The 13,192-nt window shown below is 40.7% G+C and overlaps 1 protein-coding gene across 1 annotated transcript in view; it reads right to left on the minus strand.

The window, feature by feature from the left end:
* The window catches only part of TRDN (triadin), a 271,057-nt gene that overhangs the window by 193,458 nt on the left and 64,407 nt on the right, over positions 1–13,192 (minus strand). The window contains exons 10-11 of the mRNA XM_045010301.1: positions 10,361–10,420; positions 7,362–7,556 (exon numbers count right to left, since the gene is read on the minus strand). Of these exons, the coding sequence (XP_044866236.1) occupies positions 7,362–7,556; positions 10,361–10,420 (255 nt within the window). The remainder of the gene's footprint in view (positions 1–7,361; positions 7,557–10,360; positions 10,421–13,192) is intronic.

Consider the following 13,192-nt stretch of genomic DNA (forward strand, 5'->3'; position numbering starts at 1 on the left):
TCAAAAATTCTTCTTGATGCAGACTCCCTTTCCTTTCGCCCCACTCCTGACCCTTCCAACTTCCTGGCTGTTGAGGTAAATTTGTTTTGACCTTCCCAACAACCCTGGTTCCTTTGTAGGACAACCCTGCTCTACCTAAGGGGTGTGTCAAATGACATAGGGAGAGCTTCTGTGAAGGATGCTTAGCTTGAAGAGGAGCAGGCAAAGCAAAAGGAGCTGCAATCATCCTTGCAAATGCCACGAGAGCCACAAGTGAGATTTTGAAGAACCCCATGAAGCTATCTTAACAGTATGACTCATCAGGGTCTCTGAAAGGATGATCAAGTTTTCCTAACCTTTTTGTCAATCTGATCGCCATTCCAGACCAATGCCCTCACTTGGATCTGCTTTCCCTGGGAGGACCTGGATCAACGTAAAATTTTCCTGTCTTCTAATGGGAACAGGCTCTCTTTCCAGCTAGCCTTCTCCCATATTTTTTTTCTTTTTTCTTTTTTTTTTGAGCGGTGGGGGGGAGCTACAGGGAAAGAAGGGATGGGGAATAACAAAGCAGACCCTCTCCCCGTTTCTCCAAAATACTATGATTTTTGCAGGGAAGTGAACAACCTGCCCCTTCTCTTTCCCTAGTATGAGGCAGGGCAACCTGCACATATTCCTCCAATTCTGCTGCTGCCCCATCACTGCCAGTTGCCTCCTTCTGGGACAGCTCAGCCCCAGAAGGAGAGCACCTGTGTCAGGAAGATTCCTCAGGGCAAATAACGAAACAACAGGGACAATGCATAAAACACTAACTGATAAATCTAGGTCCAATATGTATGTGTAACCTTTTGAGCAAATAAGTTGTTACACAAAGCTTGACTGAATTCATATCCCTGGATATTCAAACTTTGACTGTTCCCATAAAAACTTCAGCAAATTTTGATTCTTTTAAAGTGTATATGTTCTCTCTCTGAGATTATGTCCACTCTGAAATAGTGCCACTTCTATTGTATACGTCGCACCATGATTCTAGAAAAAAAAATCAATTAAATAAAATTAGGACAGTTGACCTGACTTAATGTCATGGGACCAACTCAGTTCTCAGTCATCAACAATGGTTCTCACTTCATTTTGCTACGTGTTTGAAGAAGTGTGTGTGTGTGTGTCTCTCAGAGGGCAGATAAAGCAAAAAGCAAAAAAAATGATAGATCAGATGAGGGATTTCATACATTAAAAGCAATGAAGGTTTTCAGTGCAGTTTCAGTTCTTGTTAAAATTAAGTATCTTGGAGTTATTGTTTGTGGAAAAACAGTAAAAGGATATCACTCCATTCTCCTGCACCTTTCTTGGCCCAAAGGGATTATGATAGATTTTAGCATTTCTATAGTTTCCCATTGATTTCACTTTAAATTACCCTTAATTTTAATTCATGCAATTGCAGAAAGAAAAGTTAAAAGCTCTAATAGTACAGATATTAGTTCTCATGCTTTATTTAAAAAATCTATTTGCACACTGTTGCCATTTTGCAGCCTTTTAAAAATATAAAACAAACTTTAATGCATAAAAAAGCAGAACTTCTCAGAAAAACAGACTAGTAGAACAGACTTGAACGATGTATGAAAGTACCTGTATAAAAATCCCCTTGCGCAAACATGTCAATCACATAGCGACAGAATGCATATTGATCTAACAGAGCAGAAAGGAAAAAGAGTAATGAGGGAACCAGGTTTAAAGGCCGTTTTTTTCCATGCAGCCGTGAAGATAAAGCTTAGCAGTGACAAAACACATTTTTGGCTATTTTTGTGATGTTTTCTCTGGGTATATTTTCCCAGCCTTAAAGTAATTCTCTCTCTCACACACACACACACGCACACACACGCACCTGTTCAGTTAATGTTCAGGGTCTTATTTCAGGTCACCATGTCATAGACTTCAGAGTTAGAGCTGGAACTCTGTCTTTAACTCCACATTCTCTGATCAGGTACTGAAGTACAGTTAGGGGTGATATTCACCTGCATAAAAGTTTGTGTATTAAGGTTCTAAGTGGGGGAGGTTAGGGAAGTGGAATTCACCACTAACCCAGCACCAGCTGAACATCTCTCCATGCTGCTATTCCTGCCTTTGAACTGGAACAGCAGTCATAATCCTTCAGTGCCAGTTGCATGGGGTACTGAGGCCAAATGGATTTGTATGAACCTGGAATTGTGGGTCCTTTGTTGGCCTACCACTAAGTCATTCCCAGCCCACCCACAACGTGACCTGCACTGAGTACATGCAGGGAGCAGTTCTGCAGAGTGCAAGATGTGAACTGGCATTCCTGCACTGCTACTCAGCCTTTTCACCTCCCAACATAACCCTTATGCAGGACATAAGCAATAAAGAGCAACTTGCATGCCTACTTTGCTAGGGGTGAATTTCACCCAAAATGCATAAAATCACCCACTGTTCTGCAACATACAGCCAGGTGAACGAGGATCAAGTTTCAACTGTAGGGCCCAATCTTGCAAACATTACCAAGTGCTATGCTTGTGAACCAGAGTTATGCTTATGAACCAGAGTTGTTCCATTAAAGTCAATGAGACTACTCACAGTAAAAAGGTAATGGCAGGACCACAGTCTTAGTTCTGAATTTCCTCACTTCAGTGGATTTAAGACAGAACCTTTATATCAGGTCAATATCAATTTCTGAACATGGCTTAGTGAGTTATTAAAATTTTTTAGTCACTGGTTACTTTTAAACAGAAGAATCCAAAGTTCTCTCTCACAGAGAGAGAATGTGTATAAAGTTCAATCCACCTATAAACTGAGGAGCTGATTTTGCCGATAGACCCAATGGCTTCCTTAGACCCCATAATATTCCATGTTAAATTTTCTCAGTCAATAACATTTTATAACAGAGTATTTTGTTAATATGATTTTAGGAACTTTTCAAAGTCCAATAAAAGAGAAAGAGAGTTTACTCAACAGGAATAGAAACAGGGCCCTGCAATTCAGCAACTGTGGAAGTTGCCACAGAATCATGTTCCAGATGCTGAGATTTAATTTTTTTTAAATGACAGCTAAGAAGTTCAGGATACCTGGCATTAGGTTTCTCAGGGTGGTGAAGCACTGAATGGGTTACCTAGGGAGGTGGTGGAATCTCTATCCTGACAGGTTTTTAAGGCCCAGCTTGACAAAGCCCTGGCTGGGATGATTTAGTTGGTGTTGGTCCTGCTTTGAGCAGGGGGTTGGACTAGATGACCTCCTGAGGTCTCTTCCAACTGTAATATTCTATGATTCTATGATCCACAAATTAAGGAGTGATTGTAGTGTAGATTGGCATACTCACGTTAGCCTTAAGCTTGCTGGTGTGGGTAATAGCAGTAGTAAGGCCGTGGTGGCATAGGCTTTGGTGAGGGTTAGCTATCCTAGTATGAGCCCAACAGGGGCTCTGGGTACATATTGTGTTTGCTGGCATGTGCCGGGTTCCATGCCACTGTTTCTTCACTGATACTGTCTTGTTACCCGTGCTTGCTAGATTAAACCTATCATACCTTCATTTGTGGTGTAGATGTACTTTAAGTCTAAAAAGTGACCAAGAAATGCTGAGCACCAATTCATTTCAACTTTAGGCCCCCATTGTGAAAAACCTGGGTCAAAGTTTCAAACATTACAGTGGTGAAGAAAATCGATCCGTTGTGGACTGAGTGCAAACCGATTGCAGGGATGTTTGCGTAAGTATGCAGTTAGCTAGAAACAATAGCTCTAATGGAAAGGTAAACTGCCTCATTCATCTCAAAGGTATGTTAATTTTGAAAGCTAATGATGACCATTTAAATGTCAACATTGCTTAACCATTGATCATTTTAGGACTAACATCCAGTTAGCGTAGTTCTCCAATAATCTCAGACTGCCTCCAAACCTTTCTAGCCTAGGAGACAAAACAAAACAAAAAAAGCCCATTTATCCCTGTAAGGGTGCGGACTCACCCCTACAGCACCTCCTGCTGGTCTCTCAGGGAATTAGCTCGATTTCCAGCCCAGAGCATCCTCTGCAGCCGGTGAGCCACCTTACCGCTTTCTGTTGGCCCCCCAGGTCCCTCCCTGGACCCGGTGCCCCTTTTACCTGGGGTGCTGCCCCCTGCCCATAACCCCTTTCTCTCAGGGTCTCCCCCTCCCAGGGGAACCCCCACCCACTAGCCCCACCTTGCCTCAGTATAATGCTACTGCTAGTCATTGTCTAGCCCCCACGCCCTAGGGCAGATTGCAGTATCAGCCTACTCATCACTGGCAAGGTTGGGTTTGGACCTGCTGCCTTGGCCTACCCCTGGGCTGCCCTCTGCAACCCCCAGTACCTGTTGTCTTCTGCTAGGCCACAGCCTGGAGCTTTCCAGACTGGAGCTCCCCAGCTCCTCTACCTTTCCCCAGCCCTGCACCACTCAGGTACCTTGTCTCCAGCTCCCTGCAGCCAGGCCCTTCTCCCTCTACAGCCTTTTTATACAGGCCAGCTGTGGCCTGATTGGGGCGTGGCCCAGCTGCGGCTGCCTCCCCAATCAGCCCAGCTTTTACAGCTGCAGCTCTCTCCAGGGCTGCTTTTTAAACCCCCTCAGGGCAGGAGCGGGTAATCACCCTGCTACAATCCCCCACTCACCTACCAAAGCGAGCAGCTTTGACAACTTCTGTGATGTAATTATGTGTTTTCCAAAAAAATAAAGATTATGCAGGCTATTGAAAATTAAAAATGTAGAACCAAGATAAATTCAATTAGAAAATTACATAACAGAAATTTCACAGTGCTGATGGTATTGTTCATGTTCATACTTAATTCTCAATATTTAATTTATCTGAAGTTGCTGAAGGATTTCCCTCCACTGCCCTGGCGTGCTGCAGAATCCCAGTCCCTTGCTGTAGAATTCAGGTCAAGCTTCCCATAGAGTACAAAGATCCTTGACTATAAACAGTTCTTGTGAAGCCTTTAAACTCTACTGTATCGCTCTGTAAAGGACCGCAAAAATAAACGCTTATCTGATAAATCCAAAAGTGGTTAGAAAAACTATTTTCTTAAAACAAATCTAAATATGAATTCATAAAGATATAGTTTTGATTGAAAACACTAATAATCCATTCAGATTGGGTACAGTCTATCAGTCAACAAACACTTAGGGACTTTAAGGTATTTGGCACTAAAATAAAAATATTCTCTGAAACAAGAAATGGACACGTGTAAGAAAAATGAATCCTCTCAAAGGGCCCATCCAAAGCCCACTGAAAGCAATGGATGGGCTCCCATTGACTTCAATGGGTTTGAGATCAGGGCCTAAAGGCATTAGTCCATTATTGACTAGAAGTCTGCAACATTTCATGTATATGAAAGATCATTTTTTAATCTTAGAAATGCAAAAACAAATCTGAACTAATTTCTTTCCCATTTATGTTACTGTAATTTTAAAACAAATTAAAAAAATATATTTCTCTGTAGAGATATTTTATGGTAAATTTCAGCCCTTGGAATTTTTTCTGAGTTACTTAAGCCCTGAAAATAATGCTTTGTAATGGAAATGCAGTCATGATATTGAATTGCCATAGCACAAATAACACTACTGTTGTATATGAAACAGTAAAATGATCATGTTCCCATTTATGTCAATGGGAAATTTTTGTCAGTGATATCAATGCAAGAAACATGCCCTCAGGATTTCAAATAAAGATGCAATTTTCCAGTTGATTCTTGATACTTCAGAGCTAAAGGTTCATTTTAAGTGAAGGTTTCCTTTTGAAAGAAGAATTTACTTCAGGGTTTCTACCTTGTAACAACGTAGCACTGGAGGTGAATTGATTTGGAAACATTTGATATTCACCAGTGTTCTTAGAGATGCTTCAGTCACTTTGAATTTGAACCATTTTCTCAGAGCCTGATCCTGAAAAAGTGTTGAATGCATCCTGCAATGTGCCGAGCTCCTAACACAGTGACTAGGAGCTGAAGTGATGACGCCTTCCATGAAGGGCACAGCACCTTGGTGGATCAGCCCACTGGTCAAAACAATCAGAGTGCAGGAAGCTGCTTTAATCTCTTAATGTTCCATTATGCCTAAAAGGCTCCAGTGTTTCATGTGAAAACTAAATTTATCTGGAATGTAAATAAATGTAAAGAACACTAACTCAACAGATGATAAGTGTCAGGAAAGGAACCATGTTTTTCCTAGGTCTCCAAATCTTCTAATAATTATTTTCAGATGTCTAAAAATTTATATTTTAGGTAAAATGGCACAACCCTTCAAAGAGTGCATGATCATGGCCCACAAATTATAGGTGGATCTGCTTGGGCAGTTTCCTGCACTCAAGCAGTGTCCCACTGACTTCAAAGGGGCTCTGCACAGGCACAAGGGTATGTCCACAGGTATCAGTTGTAGGATCAAGCAATTTTGCCTCATGATGTACCTCTGCCTCTGGTTATATCATAATAAACCCCAGCCTGTAGCATGGCTGGATTATAGCAGGCCAGATTCTGCCAACCTTATTCAAGCTGAATTGTACCTTATTCCATAAGTAGTCCCAGTGTAATCAGTGTACAACTCAATGTGAACAGAGTGGCAGAATCCCACCTGACTGTTGCAGAGCTGCGCCTGTACTGAATATCCACACGTTATGCATGTCCTCATTTTTTGATGTAATTCATTTGCATCCTTTTATGAGAATGACATTTCTTTCACTTTCAATTGAAATCTGGAACCCAGTCATGTGTCAGGACTGCGTCAAGTCAAATGAAGCATTGCCATGTCATTGTGTTATACAAAGCATGGCAGGGTCTCACGTAGCCTGATGTAATACAAATCATACATTCCATTCTCTCAACCATCATTTTTGTTGTTGTTAAGCAGAAAATATGCACAGTTAAGAAGCAAAATATACTTCCCGATAGGTCACTGGGTTACTCATATTTAACCAAATTAATGTCACTATTAATTCAACATTGCACATTCTTTTTTTTTTTTAATCCATTAAAACTTAGGGCTATCTGATGATATCAGTTAAAGGGCAATTTAAAATACTTTTTAAAAAAATCTACCCGAAGTTAAAGATCTGAAAACCTTATTATTCAAATCTTCTGCTCCAGAATATTCAGTAATTGTGAACACTGGTCCCTGTTTTCTCAATTAAACATTCACATGCAAAATGACTCTTTAGCTGTGTCAGTAACAGTTGTCATGTTGGTGGCTTAGCTTAAGCATCTTTGTTTGTTTTGTTTCCATTTAGTGATCTGAGACCCAATGGGGATTGGCAGATACTACTATTTTTTTCCATGTGTGGAGTTTGACATTGGTCTCTGCCAGCTTTAACTTCACTGTCTCTGTTTCTTTCCCACTACTCTTTTAGGATCTTCAGCTGTTTCCTCCTGGTTTTGTTTACCTTTCTTTTCTGATTTTGTTTCAGCCTTCACTGCTTTCTCCTCCTTCACTTTCGGTTTGGCCTTTATTAACCCAACGTCCTCTACTTTTGCTTCTGTCTGCTTGCCTTTTTCGGCTGTCTTTGATTCAGCTTTTCCATCTTTCACTTCCTTTTTAACTTTTTCTTCAACTTTGGTGCTTTTCGCTTTCTTCTCTTCTGCACGTAATAAAGAAATGTGTCAAAATCATTCTTTCCTGAATAAATAACATCAAGCAATTTTAAATTCAAATTATCATAATGTATTATTTCTTTAGTGCTTTGTACACAATGACAACAAAATGCAGGTAGTCCCTGCCCTGAACAGCTTACAGTCTAATCAAGATGGACACAGAGAACAAGACAGAATGGGAAGCCCAAAGGAACAAAGGCATATAAATCACTCTAATCAAACTAGTGGATAAAATACTCAACAATTCTATTCCTTTTATAAAGTGTATTAATGATATACAGTGCCTTCCATTATGAGGAGGGGAGGAATGTTCTTCCTGCCATAGCATAGGACTGGGAGTCAAGTGACTCATTCCTGGTGATGCCGTGAGCTTGTTCTGTTACAATGGGCAACTCACAACCAGTTTCTGCCTCAGCTGCCCTATATGTAACATTGGAGATTATGACAGTGCTCTGCCTTGCTGGTATATTACATGGCTTTGTTCATTAAAGTTTTTTAAGTTCTTTGAGATCTACACAAGTGAAATGTTTTCACTGTATCTGGTAACACTTAGATCCAAGCAGGAAATGACTTTCCCATCTCATGAGAATTTTTGAGATAATGAAAAGTTGTTACATTCTGAGTTGGAACAAAAAGACAAAAATCTCAAAAAAAAATTGCAAACCGAAAAGCTGAAAAATTTTTCAGATAGGTTAATCGATACATTTCATTTTGATAATTTTGATATTCATTTTGGCTGACTTTTTTCAACTTTTTAATTTTTTTTACTATCAATTAGTTTACTTTTCAACATGAAAAGTCAATTTTTCAAATTTTTCCCCCAAATCAATCCTTTCCCATAGAAAGTTTCATTTTTGATGAATCAGTGTTTTCTGATGAAAAAAAATATCCATGGAAAATTTTCTGACCAAGTAATGAATTAAGCTTCACAACACCTGCGTGGCTGGGAATTAGAAAATTATTATACTTCTTTCAAGTATATGTAAAAGGGGGAACACACAATGATTAAAGACCCTGTCAATCACCCATTAAAGTAAATGGAGAGATTCCCATTATTTTCAGTGGAGCCGGATCAGGACCTCCATGACTTGCCCATGGTCAGAGTAGCCAGTCAGTGACACAGTCAGAAATATAACGTAGCAGTCCCGACTGTTCATTCACTGTACTTTCCACTGGGCACACTAGCCCTGATTCAGCCGTGCAAAACTTGAGTAATGTCATGGTGGATCATGTCTACTGGATCCAAGCTTTGCAATTCAAGCATATATGTAGCCAGTCATTAATAGGAAACATCTTTAAGAACTGCAATATGGTACAATTTCTAGTTTAGTTAGGTCAGGCTGGGTAACACCTACAATACATAAGCTGCAGTTTTCTACAACATCTTCTCTTAATAAAATCATTGTGATTATTAATAATATCTAGCCTGATCTGGTGAAGAACAGATTTTCAGAGTCCTTTTTTATTCTTAACTGGCTCCCTCTAATTAAGAGCACCCATAGTACACTTCTGCCAGTGCATCTGTAACCTCGCCAACCTTATGATACCTTGAATCTGGAGAGTAAGACCAAGTTTGGTAATAACGAATCATCCATGATTTTGTCTGGCAATGTTGTGACATCATCATAGGTGATGGCTCGAATTATGTATCATAGCCTCACTAACTAGCATCATCAACTGATATTCCCACCGCAGACTGTATCAGATTGGCCTCTAGGCAATTACACATTAAAGATTGTGGAAGTTACTAAAAGCAGTTTTCAGATGTAGCCATCCAGGGGTCAATCTGATACACAGTCTGCAGTGGGAATGTCAGGCACTTTACAGGATGGGGCACTAAATAGGGAACATGTCTAATCAAGGCACATGCAGTTGTAGCCGGGTCAGTCCCAGGATATTAGAGAGACAAGGTAGGTGAGATAATATCTTTTATTAGAGCAACTTCTATTGGTGAGAGAGAAGAGCTTTCGAACCACACAGAGCTCTTCTTCAGGTCTGGAAAACTAATCAAGCCATAAGCAGACACTTCGAGCTACATCAGGAGCATAAGAAATAGTGTGGTTTTTCAGAGCCCAATCTCCAAATTCTGTTTATGTGCCTGTAAATGAAGTTGATGGGAGCTGAGGGCATGTGCCTGAGGGTAGAACTTAGCCCTCTCCAAGTGTGCTACTTCTGAAACTCTCAAGTTTATTTAACCTCGAGGCAGAACTCTGGAAGCGGCTGCAAAACTCATGTCTCCCATAACGTGGTGGCACAGAAATTCTCGCTAAACCACTGGGCCTATTAAACTGATTTTAACAATATGGAAACTGAAATTACTGATGACACCAGAAAACTACTGTTTATACAACAGCCAGTTCCCAACTCCAAACAAAGTCACAACACTATTAAAATTCATAGGTGCTGGAACCAAGGATACTGGCAGTGCTGTCACAGCCCCTGGCTTGAAGTGGTTTCCATTATATGAAGGGCTTACAATTTGGTTCAATAGCTCTCAGTACCCCCACTATAAAAATTGTTCCAACACCCCTGCTAAAATTCCTGGCTGATCTTGTAAGTGACACTTAATAAGCCTGCTCTCGACTTTCTCTGTGATACAGTAGCACATGCTTTTATTTTGATTATCATAAACAATCTTAAAGAAGATTCAACAAGTATATTTTATTTAATCAAAATTGCCAGTATATATCTTACTTTCAGATACATTCACTCTCTGCTTACTCAAAAGAAAGGTTAAAATTTTCAGCATAAACTGTTGTAAAATCAAAATGTAATGAAAAGGAATAGTTACCTTTAGGAGGAGCTTTCTTTTCAACTTTTTCCTCTCTTTCAGGTTTGTCTTTTTGAATGACTAAAAATCAATAAAAATTATACTTTTCTTTACAAAAATTGCTGTGAAAAATGAAGAAAAGGAGTTGCCAAAACACAACATCACAGGATCATGACACGTCTCACTAACCTATGTCTATTTCATATATTTACAGTTTACTTCATATTTCCCTCTTTTAAGAAAGGCTCTGGGTTGTATGAGTCAGTTACACACATATAAATTGGTGATGTTTTAGCAGCTATCAAACTGAACTCCAAGGTGGCATGCATATTTAAATCACTTTTCCATGAGGTTTCATTCTGCAACACAGAAGCAGATCAATATTCTACTCTGATAGTTCTCTCCTTCCTCTCCCTGATTACCATTAAGCCATATTTTACAGGAACAAAACGTCCCTGAAAGTTATCTTCACTTCATTCAAGTAGCAGCTAAATAACAGCAACATTCTCTTTTAACACGTTCCACTCTGGAATGGGTGTATGCTTCTTAGCTGATGTGTTTAGACGGTGTTCTTGCCAATATATGTTCTTGGGCCCCTTTATCTGGGAAAAAAGGCTACCTTGAAGTCTGGTTACTCAGCCTTCAGAGGATCTCCTATGAGTAGGGGGAATTTTAAATGGTTTAGAACCATCATAATGGCTCCTACACCACAATCTCTCCTTGAAGCTGGCATTACATGTGCCCTGTGATCCCCAGCTGCTGGAATGACCCTTAGCACTACTGGCAGCTGACATGACATAGAACAAACCACAGATAAGATGAGAAGTGGCCTGACACACACTGATGCAGGAAATGTGTGTGAGGGAGGGGCAGCTCAAATTAATGAGATGCACACTAAGCAGATCCACAGGAACTGTTGATGCACAGAATCCTCCCCCAGGATTTAGACCTGGTCTATACTAGAAAATTAGGTTGATATAATTAAGTTGGTCAGGGGTGTGAAAAATCCACACCCAAGTGGCATAGTTAAACCAACCTAAGTCCCCATGTAGACAGCGCTAGGTGGATAGAAGAATCCTTCCAGGAACCTAGCTACCACCCCTCGGGGAGGTGAATTACTTATGCTGACCGAAGAATCCCTCCCATCAATGTAGATCATGTCTACATTGCTACAGCTGCAATGGCGCAGCTGTGCCACTGCAGCGTTTTAAGTGTAGACAAGCTCTTAGGCCTGGTCCACACTAAAAAAGGGGTTCAAATTAGGGTACGCAAATTCAGCTACGGGAATAGCGTAGCTGAATTCGAAGCACCCTAATTCGAACTACTCACCCATCCAGATGCGGTGGGGTCGAACTCCGCGGCTCCCCCGTTGACTCCACCACCGCCGTTTGCAGTGGTGGAGTACCGGAGTCGACCGCGGCGCTTCCGGAGTTCGAACTATCGCGTCTAGATCAGACGCGATAGTTCGAACTCCGTGAAGTCGAACTCACCGCGTCGACCCGCGCGATGAGTATGGACCTGCCCTTAGAGAGAAATGGAATGGAATGTCTCCCTAGCTACTAATACAGCCAAAGCGCCAACACTTAACCAAGCAGAACTCTTCACAAAATATGGTGTCCAGTCACGGGCACATTTAATAGATGGATAGACAGGCAGAGCATACATTAGGGATGTCTGAATCTCATGGAGCTTGGGGTGGAGAGAGTTGCGGGGGGGGGTTGCATTCTCAAGACTAAATTGAGTTTGTGAATTTTTATTTTCTATGAAGACCATCCCTGGTTTACATCAGGGTGATTCAATTTAAAAAAAAACCATACTTTTCTATTTAAGGAAAGTTTGTGCTACACATTTAAGAAAGAAGAACCAGCTGCATCCCCTCCCTCAAAGAGATACTGGATAGTGGCTGCCTTTTATTATAATATTCATGTTTTCATTCACATTTTTCACCGCACTTCCACATCCTTTTTCCACAACTTTCCTTAGTAGAATGTCAACCCAATAAAGTCTGATTCAAACATTCCAATCCACTGTGTCACTGTGTTTTAACAGCTTCAAAATCAAGCAAAATTTATTCCTGAGAGCCTATTTTCACTCCACTAGCATATAAATGGTTCCAGATCTAATCCAAGTGTGACTAAAAAATAAAGAAGAGACAAAGATTAGAGACTAAGGTTACATCTTCATTACAGAGTCAACCTGGATGATCAGCACCCAAATCTAAGCAAGTAGGTTAACTTAGCATAAGTGTGGGCATCTGCACTAAAAAACCCTACCCACGTTATCATGTTCTCACTCATTCTGCACTCACTTGTGTGTGTCTGGGGCATATCCCATGGTTCTTTGGATACATTCTAGGATTCATTTCCACTCAGTTGTGCCAACTGCAGGAGATGCTGTCTGTTCTTTGGAGGGAATTTTGGGAAGGACATTGGAGGACAATCAGCACTTGACTGATTTTGCCTGAGTCATCACAGTGAAATAAGTGGGTACCAGCCAGAGTTAAATCAGAACCCAGGCTCAGTCTAATTGATATTCCCAGCCAAGTCATATAGCCCTGGATTAATGCACATCCAACCCCAAATCAGCTGTTTTTCTGTGTGGGTGGAAAGGGGGAGGAGTTGGGGCTAAAACCCAGTTATGAGCCCAGCTTGTCTAGGCAGTGAAGACGTACCCTAACCCAACCCAGTAAAGCAGAATCTGGTCCCCCCAAAAACAAAGTCTTTAAGACAAAAGTAAATATGTAGGAACCCACAGTCAATCATCAAAGAATTATAAATGCTATGGTCAACAAAATGAATTGGTGGAGCAGGCTAAATTGATTCGGAAAGTCTCTTGTCCGAAGTATATTTAAAG

This window comes from Mauremys mutica, chromosome 3, assembly GCF_020497125.1.
Source record: "Mauremys mutica isolate MM-2020 ecotype Southern chromosome 3, ASM2049712v1, whole genome shotgun sequence".
NCBI classification, from domain to species: Eukaryota; Metazoa; Chordata; order Testudines; family Geoemydidae; genus Mauremys; species Mauremys mutica.